The 15,956-nt window shown below is 35.0% G+C and overlaps 2 protein-coding genes across 4 annotated transcripts; one reads left to right on the forward strand and one right to left on the reverse strand.

Annotated features, from left to right (window-relative positions):
- The first annotated feature begins 28 nt into the window (after positions 1–28).
- LOC108564160 (DNA topoisomerase 3-beta-1) lies at positions 29–5,359 on the forward strand. Of its 3 annotated transcripts, XM_017923099.1 has the most exons (12): positions 29–95; positions 1,013–1,081; positions 1,142–1,543; positions 1,608–1,956; positions 2,013–2,213; positions 2,271–2,595; positions 2,651–2,923; positions 2,983–3,200; positions 3,292–3,312; positions 3,490–3,714; positions 4,046–4,201; positions 4,278–5,359. In XM_017923099.1, the coding sequence occupies exons 3-12, from the start codon at positions 1,210–1,212 to the stop codon at positions 4,597–4,599; spliced, it is 2,424 nt and encodes an 807-aa protein (XP_017778588.1). In that variant the 5' UTR covers positions 29–95; positions 1,013–1,081; positions 1,142–1,209; the 3' UTR covers positions 4,600–5,359. The 3 variants fall into 3 exon arrangements, with proteins under 3 accessions (XP_017778588.1, XP_017778585.1, XP_017778586.1); XM_017923096.1 differs by lacking the exon at positions 29–95 and having other exon boundaries at positions 855–1,081; XM_017923097.1 differs by lacking the exons at positions 29–95; positions 3,292–3,312 and having other exon boundaries at positions 855–1,081.
- A 786-nt stretch (positions 5,360–6,145) lies between these two features.
- LOC108564174 lies at positions 6,146–12,660 on the reverse strand. Its single transcript, XM_017923128.1, has 5 exons — positions 12,288–12,660; positions 9,916–10,082; positions 9,735–9,838; positions 9,330–9,682; positions 6,146–9,263 (listed from the first exon to the last, which is right to left on the reverse strand). The coding sequence occupies exons 2-5, from the start codon at positions 10,070–10,072 to the stop codon at positions 6,371–6,373; spliced, it is 3,507 nt and encodes a 1,168-aa protein (XP_017778617.1). The 5' UTR covers positions 10,073–10,082; positions 12,288–12,660; the 3' UTR covers positions 6,146–6,370.
- Between the last annotated feature and the right edge of the window lie 3,296 nt (positions 12,661–15,956).

A 15,956-nucleotide genomic window follows, 5' to 3' on the forward strand; every position in this document is an offset into this window, starting at 1 on the left:
GAGAGGATGTTATTAGTAGTTTTATCAATGGTGGGAGTAACTTGATAAAAAAAAAGAGTAGAAATGTTTTATGGCAGTGAAATGCAAATAGACTGGTAAGAAAGATCGTATAAATATTACGATTATTATTTAGGACGGGTCCAATCTAAATGTTAATATAATTTTTATGACGATTTATGATAATTAACATTATTATTAGTGCTAAATGAATACATTGACTGCATTGACACTTGTCATTGATGAACGCATTATACAAGAAAACATGAACATGCACACGACTTAATCCAATTTGAATAAATACGATTACGATTTATCAAAATCAATTAAAAAAAATTATCTCGCTTTACTCAGAACCACTCAGAAATAAGCAGCATGTGATAAGCAGTTGTAAGCATAAGCAGTGTTAATATTTGACATACCAATTGATACCAATAGTTCATATATTTAAAATGTAGTTCATATGTTTTATTGTATTTTCAAGATTAATAATCATTTGACTATACGATATTTCATTGATAATGCATATTTAATGACAGAAAAACACGAAATTCGAACAATTAGTAGTATCTTAACAATAATATAAATAGTTCATATATTCACATATATTACGGTAGTTCCAAATACTTCTTTATAAACTTGTTTGTCAAATATAGGCAACTAATAATATGTAATTTCTTACAAAAACTACTAAGTATAAAATATATTAGTATAGTGAAATAGTGTTATAAATTCGTTTCAATTAAAGTAAACGATTAAATAATTATTTTACTAATATTTTATTGATTGATTGAATTAAACCAAGTTTAACCAAAAACATCTCTGGTGATTTGTTTTACACTTACCCAAATATATTCAAAAGTATATTTACCAATTACGGAAAAATCTATTTATAATTGTGTTCTAATGCTTCTTAACGATATTTCATTCTTAACTTATAATAAATCCGTGGGTTGTATGCATTAATTTGAGGTTAAAAATTAATCAAATAAAATGAGAACTATTCTTATGGTAGCAGAGAAGCCTTCTTTGGCTTCTTCCTTAGCTCAAATTCTAAGTAATAACAAGAATACATCTAGAAAAGGTAAGTAAAGTTGTTGTAACTAATAACTAAAGGAGATGAAATATGTTAATCGTCTTTCAGGATTAAATGGATCTTGTTCAGTGCATGAGTGGATTGGTACATTTAAGAGTAGCCAAGCAAAGTTTAAGATGACATCAGTGTGTGGACATGTTATGTCTTTAGATTTTAATTCAAAGTATAACAATTGGGATAGAGTGGATCCGGTTGAGCTTTTCATGTGTCCAACTGAGAAGAAAGAGGCTACACCTAAACTAAAAATGCCATACTTTTTGAGTCAAGAAGCCAAGGGATGTGATACCTTAGTTCTGTGGTTGGATTGTGACAAGGAAGGAGAAAACATCTGCTTTGAAGTTATGAATGCAGTCGCCAATTCTATAAATGTCTATTCCAATAATGTGACATATAGGGCTAAGTTTTCAGCTATCACTGAGAAAGATATTAAAGCAGCATTCAATAATTTAGGTACCTTTTTTGATTATATTTAACTGGAAGCATAATTGAAATAATCTTATTATTTTGTCAATAGGAGTTCCAAATGAAAATGAGGCAAAAAGCGTTGATGCTAGACAGGAATTGGATTTGCGAATTGGCTGCGCTTTTACTCGCTATCAAACCAAGTATTTTCAGGGAAAGTATGGTGACTTGGATGCATCTTTGATATCATATGGACCCTGTCAAACTCCAACTTTGGGTTTCTGTGTGCAAAGACATGATCAAATACAAACGTTCAAATCGGAACCATACTGGATTGTTCAAGTGAACGTAAAAACGTCCGACGGACAAGATATAAATTTAGATTGGCAAAGAGTTAGGAGTTTTGATAAGGAAGTTGCGAACTTGTTTTTGAACATTTGCAAATCTGAGAAAACAGCAAAGTATATTCTAATTGATTGTAATGTGAATGATAATATTTATTTATAATTCATTGTAGAGTATTAAGCGTGATCAGTAAGGAGAAGAGTAAAGTGCGTCCAGTTGCTTTGAACACTGTTGAATTAATGCGCGTTGCAAGTTCGGGATTAGGGATGAGTCCTCACCATGCTATGCAAATTGCAGAAAAGCTCTATATTCAAGGCTACATAAGTTATCCGCGTACAGAAACTACTAAATATCCAGAAAACTTCGATCTCATGTAATTAATTTGAAAATTATTATTAATCTATAATTATTTATTTATATTAATTTGTAGGAGTGTATTGAAGCAACAACAGAACAGTTCTGAATGGGGAACGGAGGTGTCCGAAATTCTAGCGAACGGTATGAATCGGCCTAAAAGCGGACACGACGCTGGTGACCATCCTCCAATTACACCAATGAAATTAGCAAGCAGGCACGAATTGGATGCTGATTCCTGGAAATTATATGACTACATCGCTCGACATTTCATTGGTACTGTATCTAAGGATTGCAAATACATGAGTACAACTTCCACTTTCGATGTGAATGGAGAAACCTTCTCGGTTACTGGTAAAAGCCTTATAGATCCAGGATACACGAAAATCATGACTTGGCAGGTTTTATAATTGCATTTTTAAGCCTTGCTTATCAGCTCAAAATCGTTGTTTTTAGGCTTTCGGTAAAAATGAAATCGTTCCTAATTTCAAAACTAATGAAAATGTGGCGATTACCGATTGTAAACTCACTGAGCATCAAACTTGTCCACCGGATTATTTAACGGAGTCTGAATTGATTACTTTAATGGAGAAGCACGGAATCGGCACTGATGCATCAATCCCAGTTCACATAAATAACATTTGTCAAAGGAATTATGTGAATGTTACTGGTGGTAGGAAACTTGTTCCTACAACGCTTGGCATTGTTTTGGTCCACGGCTATCAAAAGGTGAGCACCATATTGATAATAAAAGCAATTAAATTACATATTTTCATTTGTTCATTTAGATTGACGCCCAATTGGTTCTACCAACTATGCGATCAGCGGTTGAAGAACAGTTGAATCTCATCGCTTTAGGCAGGGCGGATTTCCAGGCAGTTCTAAAGCATACCGTGGATATATTTAAATTGAAATTTCAATATTTCGTCAAGAACATAGATGGCATGGATCAGCTGTTCGAAGTTTCCTTTTCACCGTTGAGCGCTTCGGGCAGAGCATTTTCACGGTAATTATTCTAAAAAAAATCCGCGCATAACAATAATCAATAATGACTTTCATTTCGAATTTTGAAATTTTGTTTGTTGATCTTTTTCTAGGCCTGATTACCTTTTCAGCAGGTAAAATTAAATGTTAATTGTGTAACCCAAACCCAAACTTCTATTATCTATCATTTATTTTTCTATTTATTTTTAATTTTTGCATCATTAACTGAATTATTAATGCTTGCATTTCAATTTACTAGTATTCCTCGCCACTTGCCAGATTTTAAATGCGTTTTAATTTTTACTTTGCAGGTGCGGAAAGTGTAGAAGATATCTGAAGTTCATTCAGGCGAAGCCGCAGAGGTTGCATTGTCCGCAGTGCGACGAAACGTATTCTCTGCCACAAAATGGCAAGGTCAATTTGTACAAGGAATTGAAATGCCCGTTGGATGATTTCGAATTACTATCTTGGAGTATGGGGAACAAAGGGAAGAGTTTTCCGTTCTGCCCTTACTGTTATAACAATTCGCCATTTAGGTATATGAGATATTTACAATACTTACAATATTATTTTGGTTTATGTGTGGAGTGGATAGAACGTTGATTGTATATCATTTTCAAACTGGGATTCATTGAAATAGTACAGTATAATACGGTTTATCGGTTACTCCAATATTCCGTACTATTTGAAACAGGACTAATCAAGGAACTGAATAAAATAAAAAGAAATGATACCATAAGCGAAAACGATTATTTTTGTATAAAAATATTTTTTTATTTTCGCTCCATTGATTTTTTCTTTGTAATTGTTTTATTGAAGCTTTCAAAGTTTCAGAGTGAAAAAGACATAAAAGATATTTTGTTTCAGGGATATGAAGAAAGGAAGCGGTTGTAACGCGTGCACACATCCAACTTGTCCACACGGTTTGAACGCTAATGGAATTTGCAGTTGCATTGAGTGCGAATTCGGAGTTCTTGTTTTAGATCCTTCGAGCTCTCCCAAGTGGAAACTGGGTTGCAATAAGTATAGTCTCGTGTTTCCACTTTTGCCAGTTTACATTTTTTTTGTTCCTTTTTGTAACGCGCTTCTTCCATTTCAGATGCGACATTATAATACATTTATTCGAGGACGCCCAGAAGATTATGATCGATGATGAAGTTTGCGAGTGCGGAACACAGCTGGTTACTGTGAAGTATGTTGCAGAGAAGTCCAAGTTTCCGAATCAAGCCATGGAGATGTCCGGTTGCATCTTCTGCTTACCTGAGTTTAATAAGCTTGTGGACAAGCACAAAGCTATTGCCAGTCGGCCGAAAGGTCGAATCTTTAGGGGCGGAAAAGCAGGCGGCAGAGGACGTGGCGGACGGGGCAGAGGTAGACAGCCAAAGGACAAAATGGCCCAACTCGCTGCATACTTTGTTTAAAACAGATACACAAATGGATAATAAAGAGATTTACAAAAAGAAAACAAGCACACGAGTGAGTTTCGAGTATATATATTTTCATTTCATATGAACACAACAAGTTTTGAATGTAAATGCATTTGGTTTTTTTCTTTGCTCGTCACACCGTATCGACCATATATTTCTTCCATCCCAAAAATATCTTGCTTTAAATATACATAACATATTTTGTTTTTATTGATAGTTTGAAACACGCAGAACTTCGTTGAACGCTAGATTAGTATCAAAAAGATCTTGAATTTTAACAATCAAGACAGGCACAAAGTTCGGTTTTTTCTTTATACTATAATATATATACTATTTTTTCCTCCGTCTCAACCATGCCACGCCTCCCAATTATCTAATCGACGTTTCGATTTGGTAATTCATTAGAAATCGATTAAAATTTTCTGAAATGATGACTACGTGAACCACATTCACTCGTTAAATAAAATTTTCAATATATAAGTAATTAATTTTGCAAGAACAAATTTCAGTGCCTTTGCAAAGTAATCATTATAGGCCGCTCATTTTTCTGAACCACCGCTACAAAAATAGCAAGACATTAACTCGACACATTTGGTTAATTCATAAATTACAGTTTAACCTTAAACATATGTACAAAAAATATATATATAAGTAAATCAATATTATGATGAAAACTCATAATGATTCGATTTAATGTCTTGCTATAATTTTGTATACTTAATATGGTTCACCGTGATTTTTTTTTAGCGATATTTTATGTTAATAAAGGGAAATTAGCATCCGAAACTGTAACAAAATCATAAATTCAGTAGAAAATCATTCTTTTATTTAATATAATTAGTGTCATTTTTATTAAATATAATTTATGTCCGCTCAATTATTTTCTTTTTCGTTACTATTCCAAGTTTTTACTTTATACTATGTACAAGATATATTTACTTTAAATGTTTATTATTTGTCAGCTCAAGTATCTACAATGCACGGCACAATCCAAAAAATGAAAGATCAGAATCATTTTAGAATATATAAATAACCTTTGACATTTCGGACTGTCCCGTACAAGATTTACAATTTTTCGAAAATAACAAAGAGTATTCATTCATAAGTTTTTTTTATTTATATGCGAAAAATTGCAAATCTGTAAATGGTTCAAATTAGAAGTAGTAAAAATAGATCAGTACTATTATTGGTTTTCTAAAAATTATACTGATTAAAAAATTAAGCTTGAATTCGTTATTATTAGGCAATTGAACATATAAGAAAATTATTTTTTCTGCCATTATTTTATTAGAGGGCTTAAAGCTAATCTAGTCATCAATATCTTATTAGTTTGTCTTTTTATATGAAGAAAAAGAAATGTTTATGCATATTTCACGCAAGCTGTTGTTTTTATTTTAATTTTCTTTCCAATTTACTCGAAGTTAGAAGTTTTTGAAAATTTCTCTTGATTTTTTTCATAAACAACAATATCAAATATACGTTTCATCATTTTATTTATTGAAAAGAAATTATGATTATTTCTTGTTTGTTAATACTGCAGGCTACTATATTTAAATTTAGTAAAGTAAAAGCAAATTGCTTGCATTTTACGAACTATTTGCGAATTTATTAATTATTATTATTGAGAATTGCGTCTATGCTCTTATCTGGATGGTATGAATAGGTATTATTTTTTGCATGTTGTATCAGTATGTATATAAATAACACTATGTACAATCTGAGTTGTGCTATTCAGACAGGGTTCGTTTTTTCTACGAAAAACAGGTCAGATGGTCCATACCTGCACTTTTTCTGCTACAACACACCAACTGGTGTGGTCATAGTATGATGAAATAATATGTAAATTCTCTACGTATTTCTCTATGAGTTGGTCCAATTCACCTTCCCTAAATACATGATAATATCTGTGATAGGTAATCTCTCCGCCTACATTGTCGGATGGCAGAGACTCTTGCGAGGTGTCACTAAGCGAAGGAATCAGGTTGCTCTTATCCTTGTCGCCCAGCAGCTCGGACTTCTCGTCAAAAGAGTGAGGCTGATCGACACTTAGCTTGGTCTTAATTGTCTTCCACTCCGGACAGGATGCCAATGAGGCGGTGCTGCCTCCATCGCTGTACCTGCTGACCGAATTTGTGTCCTTGTCGGTGCTGCCCTTATCAGAGAAGCCCTCGTTCGATTCAATGGAATGTCCGAAGTGGAGGGACGTCGAATTGGGGGTACTTCCTCTCTCTGAATCACCGGAATCCACGGACGCACCGTTTTTGCTCAGTTTGTCCGCTAAGTTGTTACTCTCCGCCTCGTCGGTACTTTCGTTCACATCGATAAGTGGCACTTTAATATTATTGTTATTGTTTTTACGCGATTTTTGTTTACTACACGAACAGTTTACTTGATTACACTTCGCACAATTGCCGTACTGTTTATCACATGCGCTGAGTTGTGCCAAATACTCGTTTTGTTTCTGGATTTCTGCGCTTAGCTTGGACAGGTCTTGCAGCTCTTCGCTTAGGCGATGTATGTAAGGGTCATCGATATGTTCCAAAGATGATGATATGCCGGCCTCCTTCCGCTTTACCTTCTCTTGATACTGGTCGATTTCACGCAACAATTTCTCGCTCAGCTTGTCCGCGAAATCCGTTAAATGTTTGTGACACTCGTCGTTCCAGTTGGTTTCTTCTTCTTCGTTCAGCAGCAACGGCATCGTTTCGGTCGTGTACTGCCTCTCCATGACCGACTGTACTTCGAACACTTTAATATCCTGTCGTTTCGCTCTCGGGCTCGATTTAATCACCCTGTCCACGGCATTATCCAGTGATTTGGCGACATCTGCAGCAGCTTGAAGAAGGGTCATGGATTTATCATCTTTCTCGCCAATATCTGGGAACGTAAACTTTCGTTTTGTCTCAGAGTTCACGCTAATTACGCTATCAGCTGAATCAGGGGACGAAACTGCGCTTGAATCGCTATCCTTATCATCCGTTTCCGGGTTGAAAAGCTCCAAAGAAAGTAATTTGGGCAATGGTTTTGCGATACCGTTATTAATTGAGGAGTGACGTACAATTGGATAATTATGTTTGCTGCTAACGCGCATTCCGAAGCCGGGCTTTGACTTCAGCAATTCCTTGATTTTATTCAGTTTCTTCTCGTCATCACTTTTTCTGTTACTCGCAATGATAATGTTGTTGTTGTTATTTGTTGTTACGGTAGTTGTTACTTCTGGGATTACGGTTTGCGCAGGTTGGATTGTTGGTTTGAATTTTGGGATAGGTACCACAGCATACTTTTGGGCTAACGATTGTATTTTTTGTACTGTATGTTTCTTCTGATTTCCCAACTTGTATTCGGTTGGCGATAGTGTTTCGAACTTAGACACGTTGCTCGGTTTCGGAGAGCTCAACTGCTTTGTCAGTGGGTATATACTGAGGGGCATTTGCTTGATTCTGGGACTCGTTGGGCAGGATGATTGCTTAATTCTCGGCGAATTCGGGACGGATGAGTTGACTCTAGGTGATGTGGGGCCTGGAGATAATGTAGGAGACATGGGATTTGATTTAGGAACGAAAATAACTGAAGCGAAACTGTCTTCCGAGTCAACGCTGGTGTCGCTTTGCAAGCTGCTGTCTTTTGAAGAGTCCGAGCCGTCTTCCTTGGAATGTCGTCTCTCAGTTTCGGGGGGTTTCGTCGTTGTCACTATGCTTTCGTCTTCCGGTATTGTAGGTGAAATCATATCCGAGCTCTTCCAATTTTGAAACATTCTTACGAATCCGTTTTTCAATGATGCACCTGTAACCCTGTCGATGTTAGTATTCCTTATTTTGTTCGTGAATCCCGTTTTAATTAATTGTAACCTCTTGGCGGTGGATGTTGAAAACAAGCTGTCCCGCAAGTTTTCAAATGAATAATTCCTTTGAAATATTAAATCTTCATTAAGCGATGCTTGCTTATGTATATTGCGACGCAGCTTTTCTTTTTCCTGCAACCGCTCCGTGGACATAAGTTCTTCATTCAGTGAGCGTTGCTTCAATACACTTCCTCGGGCATATCTGTTTGTTTCTATCCTAACGTCGGGAAGTACGGGCGGTAAGTCTTTCTGTTCAGCTAGGATGGGATCAGCATCATCCTCGCAAATCGATTTTTTCTGTTTCACGAGTTTAGGTTTGCTTAAGTTTTTAGTTGATTGTGTTCTGCTGCTTTGGTTCGATTCCAGTGATTCTTGAATGCTGGGAATGCTCGAGTTTGATCTAATAATATTATTGTTCTCCACGGCAGACATGTTTGTCATGCTTTTCGATTTCAAATTGTATAAGTCGTTCGTTAACGTTGACGAAGGAAGTGTTTTTCGTCTTTGCGGTAATTCATTATCGTCCACGCGTCGTAACTCTATCGGCAAATCGTGGGCACTTTCACAATCGCAACATTCGCATCCGTCAGCATCATATTGTTTTGGCAATGGTGGGTCTTTTGTACAGTTAGTCCAGGTATCCAAAAACCAAGGTTTGTGAACGGCTCTTCTGCCGCCGGCAAGTTTTTGGATTGCTCGTCGCACAAAACTGTAACAAGTCTCGTTAGGGCTTGATAGGCTGGAACTACTTGGAGAATTGCTGACTCTTGGATCTATGGAACGTCCTCTGCTTCTCGTCTTTCCGCGTTTTTTTGTTCTTCGGAAAATTAATAAATACATTGTGTCAGTAATATTCATAATTTAGAGTAAATAATGTGTTTACCTGTTAGATTTGTTTGAATCGCTATCGGAAATTTGTGAGTAAGCATGGTAGGGTAAGTGGCAGTCGTCCTCTGAGGTGTTGGTGGTTGATGTCAATTCAAGCGACGGAGAGCTGAGCTTATGGTGTCGATGCCAAGGAACTAACACGTCTTGCGATTCGAACTTCCGGTGATTCTGTTCCATGGCCCAAACAGAAATGATTAATCTACCGCCAATTCTTAAGACGCGCGCCAACTCCCTCAAAGCGCACACCCTTCTCTCGGTCGTTGAAAAATGATGAACTACTGCTATAGAAAGTACTGCGTCCATACTCTCATCGCGAAACGGCAAAGCTAAATTATCTAAAACCATCACCTGCAACACTTCTATTTAGTTTTCATTTACATTGAAGTTATGGGCAACTTACTTCATTGTCTTTTTCTCTAGCTACTTCTGTTAATTTTTTACATTTATCACCGCCCATACTGTATAGAGACGTATTAGAACTTAAGTATTTTCCGTTTCCGCACCCTGCAATGCATTCAATCAATTACCATCTAGTCGTTACCATCAAATAGCACAAGTTCATAGTACTTGTTCTTTCTTACCGACATCGCATACGATGGAACCGGGTTCTAGGCCATCTATGAACTCTTGCACTCTCGGCCATGGTCTGCTTCTGGGGTTATCGTAGAATTGTTCGTAAACGTCGTGTACGTAGGCCTGTTCCAAAGCTACGCTCCTAGCCAGCTTTTCATTTGACATTGTTCTTTTCCTATAATAAGAAAATATACTCATATCATGTATATGTAGGGAGCCGTGAGAGAAAAAAAGATGCTGCAAGGAACAGATGCTGCTTATTGCCTGATTCGACCGGAGAATTTATTTGTGCGCCGTGCTTTATCATAAAACGCAAAGTCGTAAGTTTCTTAGGAAATCTTTCTACTTCTATTGTAACACTTTTTATCCAAATTGATTAGAAATTAAAGAAATAATATCATATTAATAAGACTGAATATAATTCTGATATTTAATAATAAATTAAAGTAATTCATAATTTCAGAGAATTTTTAATAAATTGAAATTCAGAAATGGACTTGATTACATAATTTAGTTTATGTTTACAATATACTAAAATTATCTGGAGCAATATCATTTCACTAGATCGGGATATTTTATAATAATTGTAGATATTATACTTTATTAGGAAGTTCATTTATCCGAATATAACTAATATACATTAAATTTATATAATTTTAATATTAATCTAATAATTGTTAATTAAAGTTCATTAAAATAATTAGTGAAAGTATAGCAATGGCACGTTCGACTGATGATATTCAGAATGAAATCTATACACTCTCAACGATCTAAAAATACCATCAACAAACTATCAAATTCTGAATGAAAATAAACTTGGTATATACCAGGAATTCGAAAAGTAAGTTTTAACTAGCATATTCAATTTTGAGAAATATAACTAAAGCCATAAAAGAGGAGATACGCTCAAAACGATTATAAAATTTCACAATCTTAAACATTTGTCTGAAATGATAAATTTCGTATAATTTATTATAAGTGTATACAGCAATATACTAATCGAATGATTTAAAACCGCATAAAAATAAATAGCACAAAAAGAGACTTTTTTGTACAGAGAAAAAAAAAACGACAAAGAAAACTATAATTAATATAATTTTATGTACTTTTCGTTATTAAAAATTCTATTGATTCTTCTATCGGTCAGTACTTCATGCGGCTCCCTTTTTTTTTAACAGATTTTATTTGTAAAATACTCAAAAAAGAGTACCGACCCCGGGTCTAAATTTAAACTATTTTTTTTATAATTTATAAAAATTAGAAGAATAATTTATGAAAAATACACAATAAATATATAATAAGATTTGTACCTTTGTATCAGTTCTCTATTTTTGAAATTATATATATTTATTTTATTTTTTATTTCTGTGTATGTTTTTTGTACTACTGATGCATTAAACATTATTATTATTAAGATTTCTAATATGGTGGCTGGTGAGTATGTAAAACACGCAAGAAAGGCATTTTTTTCTTGTTTATTAGTCATCTTAGTAGTGACTTTCATAATAAAGGAAAAAAAATAGAAATAATTATTTTTTAATAAGTAAATATGATATAATTTCGGAATTCAATATATTTAATGCAATTGAATTTGGGGTTGTACTTGTACCTGACCTATAGCATTTTGTGTGGGATCATTGCCCTGGAATGGCACAATTTAGAAGCTGCGATAGTTGAATAAATCAATTGTGCTGTAATCAATTAATTTCAGATAAAATTTACATCGAGCGGCAGGGCGAACGACATTCACATAATAATACGCACAGAAGTCTAGTGTACTACATTAAATAATATTAAACAAACCGAAATAGAAAACGTATTAGATGAAAACGCTGTATGCGTATGTCATCCATCTCTAAGGCTATGCAGTAATTGCATTTTAATTATTCGTTGTGTATTAGTATAATCAGTATGCGCGGATGATATGAAATAGATATGGTGGTTGTGATATTTTAAAATTTAATAGATTTTTGTTAGCAGTTAGTGATTGCCCTCGAATGCTGTACCCGTTTCTCCAGCAGCATACGTATTGATCTGTACAATTTCTCCATCTCTTATATTGTCTCTTCTTTCACCCACATTTTGCACAGATCCGGTCGTCGTTTTCAGGCCATACGTTCATTCACAAAATCGAGGCTCGATTCAAGCACGCATCCAGCGGGAGGGTGGCATTTCCGACACCCACATTCGAATATCATGGAAACCAACTTACCCACATTCGACCATCCCCGACCAACAATTATTAATAAAAAATAGAATCCTACCTATCTATTTAATGCATCACACTAAGCATAATTATTTCTAAGTGGTTATAATTGTAGCTGCAGGCACACACTGCTCAATATCTAAGCAATATTGGAAATTGTTCATACTTTCTTACCTAGCGATTCGTTTGTTTGTTATTCCGATTTTCGGCGAAGTCTACTTTTATCACAGGCATTATTAATGATGTTCGAAGATATTCGAAAATTATCCGGGAACCGTCTGTACTGATGAATGTGTGTACATATATATATACGTGTGTGTATATGTGTGTGTAGTGTGTGTGTGTGACTGAATGCGAATGTAGTTTCTTCTTCGGTTTTTACGCGAATTTCGGTATCGGGAAACCGTTCTGAGTCTTGTACCTCGTCAGACTGATGGTGGAAAACGTTTGACGTCATAAGCATGCGCCCCTAAACAGCGGCGTCGCGACGCGCACTATCCAACCACCTAATTACCTTTTCTTTTTTTTCCTTTTCACAATTATCTTTTTTTATTATTATTATGACTACTCTCATTCCTCTCTTGCATTTGACCCAAACAAAAGAAACATCTTTAATGATTTTAATATGATTTGCTGAAACCCTTACATTCAATTTCGACTATCCTTTAGGGATTTTTTTTTCATAATGAATTTCTAATAGTGTTGTGCTCTTCAAATTTACGATTTCCTTCTCCGAATGCGTACGTAGATGTGTGTATTATCCGTTGATGCGGCGCGTACGTTTATTTCGATGTACGGAATAATTTATCATTGAAGATGGGTATCGATTATACGAAAATGTGGGTGTTTGTCGTCATGTACAACGAGGCCAATAAGAGGGCAGATAGAACGCAAGCGTCATCAAGTTGTTTTTCCGAGAAATTGCAGTGATTTTCAGCGAATGGACGCATGACGTCAGACGGGGACGTGAATGGGTTGTCTGGGCAACCGACGTTTTCGGGTGGGTGTCGTGTGGTAGGGGTGCGTTGAATTTTGATGCAACCACCGTCGCCGCCGAAGACGAAGCCTTTTATTTATAGCGGTCGAAAATAGAAATTGGATCATTACTTTATGTAAAAACAAACCGCGCACTGCTCCAGTCTGATAACAATAAATTCCCACTTTACCAACCACTCCGGGCATCTATTTATACCGAAACTATCGCCGAAATAGCCGCCACCCCCGTATTCAGGGTTGAGGACCAACGGGTATTTTTCTACAAAAGTATCGACTCAACGAGGATCGTCATATTTTTAACTAATAAGCAATCGAGAGCATTCTTCAACTACCTTGCGAATTATGAATTCATTCATAACTATAATCTTACACATTTAAATTACATGCTCACAAAGATCGAATGAGTTCGAATCTCAAACCCAATATGAGTGGAGTCATATGAACTAATAGGTCCGTGATTACTTGTAGGATTATTTATTGCAACAAACATTATATAAACACAATAACAAAAATAAACCACAAAGTTACTCGCAATACAATTGTTCACTGTATCTAATTTCAATAATTGAATATTTTAAATATAATCATACATACATAAGGAATATTTTATAACAATAAATCAATAATAAATATAGAAGGGATATTACTATTCACTGGTAGGTGAATTGCCCTCATATGAAATCCAATAGTTGATATGATCCATTAACATTATGACCATTTGATTTGGAGAGAAAAGTGTCTAACGTATTTTATTACTGCCACCCTTTCGGTGTTTAGTACTTAGACACCTTCTTATCGGATTTTAGGATACATACATTCATAACAAATGCATTTTATTTAAATTTAAGCAGACGACGACTTTTTGTTTGGATTTGGATTTGCAATTGTCCAGTTTTAAGTTATGATCAAACTCTCGAAATTAGAAACTAAATTATTAATATACAGTAGAACCTCGCTTAACGAGTATTTCGCTTAACAAGCAAAATGAATTATAAGAAAAATGACTCGCTTAACGAGTGACGATGAGAAGATAAGTACCGGATTGCGCGCCTGTTACATCATTTTTAAAACTTGTATACACATATTATGTGTATTTTTGAATATGTTTCACTATACGAGTATTTCATTATACGGGTAAAAATCCGGACATTTTCGAACTCGTTAAGCGATTTTCCACTGTATATGTATATATACATAAATACATCGCATAATAGAGACTTAATTTTTCAGTCTCCATTATGCGATGTAGAGCATAAAAAGAGACTTGACTGTACAAGGGAAAAAATATTTTTGTATAAAAATAATATGTTGTACTAATTTTTTTTTAGAATTATTTTTTATTAAATATTCACAATAACAAAACCTTTATTGGTCTTTTTGATGAGTTTCTTCGTGCATAATCAATATTGTTTTATTTATTAAAGGGGGCAACTAATAACCGAATGGTTAAGTCGCCCTACCCACGAGCCAGTGGGCGCAGGTTCAAATCCTGGTCAAGTCAGGTCCTTTGTGAGGCCTCTCGGTGCTTGCATCAATAGGGTCATTGTTCATCACAGATGGACAGTGAAATGAGTGAGGTTCAGCATATGGACCCTCAACCAAGTCGATGGACAATGACAGTGTTAAGAATAGCAGCAGATTCACAGTGAAAGGAAATAGTGGAATCGCAGAGCATCAATATACTACTGAAGTTAGCCTACAAGACGACAGCCAACCTATAAATCAAAATTTAAAAAAATCATCATAATGGTAACTATCCACCGGGAAAGATTACCTACCTAATGTCAACCGCGATCTTAAATTTACTCAAGGTTCACATTGATGAACAGATTGTGAAGAAAATTACATGACATAAAAAAAAATTAAATGACATACCCATTATTAGTTAGGTATTTGAACACCCACACTGAATGGAGTCATAACTGCAATGTAACGTGTCCTAAATTCATGGCCAAATATCATGCATGCCATACTGCGAATTATCTGGCCGCTGTTTATTGTTCAACTCATGAATTCCGAACATACTACATACTTGCACATATCAAAACAATTCTTAATTATAAATCAAATAATCCTACAAATTATTATAAATATAAGAATATTTAAAATGTCTACTCATCAATTGATTTCCGCACAATTAATGAAAATTTATGACTCACTATGTTTCATTTAAATGCAGATGAATTGATACGGCATTGTGTAATCTTTTACACAATTGGTTTCGTCACTATTTGAAACCGCATTAATTGAGAACTTTAAAAACGTATAAAAACAAACAGCACATAAAAATACTTGAATGTATAGAGGGAAAAAAATGGTCATTTATCTAGAAAAATATATTTTTTGTGTACTATTTTCATTAATTTACTCAATTAGAATTTAGTTTCAAACCTTACTATAGTGCATATTGATCGAAGCCGCACTATGCGAGGTATTGCTTTACTCCAGTGATTCAGAAAGTGTGGTACGCGTTCCACGGGAGTACGGGAAGAGTTTGATGAGGGTACGTGGTACGGATTTTTTTTACACGCCCGAAATCTAGAAAATTATAAGTCGATGAGTCCACTGGAATGTCATATCCACACATTGTTGCATACACAAAGAGGCTTTGGTAAGACGTAAGATGGCCGCTGATCTACAAAAAGTTCTGGATAAAAGCGTGAAACTACATTAAAGGCCATCCTTCGAATGCACTAATATGTGAAGAAATGGGAAGTAGTCATACTCAACTTCTTGTTCGTTGGCTATCACGACGAAAAATTCTAAATCGATTATTTGAACTTAAACATGAACTTCCAGTTTTTCTTAATTTGATCTGAGAAATTGTTTACGTGACTGAAAATAGTT

This window comes from Nicrophorus vespilloides, unplaced genomic scaffold (genome assembly GCF_001412225.1).
Source record: "Nicrophorus vespilloides isolate i.1.1-1 unplaced genomic scaffold, Nicve_v1.0, whole genome shotgun sequence".
In the NCBI taxonomy this organism is placed as follows: Eukaryota; Metazoa; Arthropoda; class Insecta; order Coleoptera; family Silphidae; genus Nicrophorus; species Nicrophorus vespilloides.

Excerpts from the sequence above, each read along its gene's own strand:
- LOC108564160 (XM_017923096.1), top strand. The coding sequence starts at position 991 with ATGAGAACTATTCTTATGGTAGCAGAGAAGCCTTCTTTGGCTTCTTCC. Across the intron at positions 1,082-1,141 it reads CAAGAATACATCTAGAAAAG|GATTAAATGGATCTTGTTCA; the intron begins GTAAGTAAAGTT and ends ATCGTCTTTCAG. Across the intron at positions 1,957-2,012 it reads AAATCTGAGAAAACAGCAAA|AGTATTAAGCGTGATCAGTA; the intron begins GTATATTCTAAT and ends AATTCATTGTAG.
- LOC108564174 (XM_017923128.1), bottom strand. The coding sequence starts at position 10,072 with ATGTCAAATGAAAAGCTGGCTAGGAGCGTAGCTTTGGAACAGGCCTAC. Across the intron at positions 9,839-9,915 it reads TTCCATCGTATGCGATGTCG|GGTGCGGAAACGGAAAATAC; the intron begins GTAAGAAAGAAC and ends AATGCATTGCAG. Across the intron at positions 9,683-9,734 it reads CTAGAGAAAAAGACAATGAA|GTGATGGTTTTAGATAATTT; the intron begins GTAAGTTGCCCA and ends GAAGTGTTGCAG.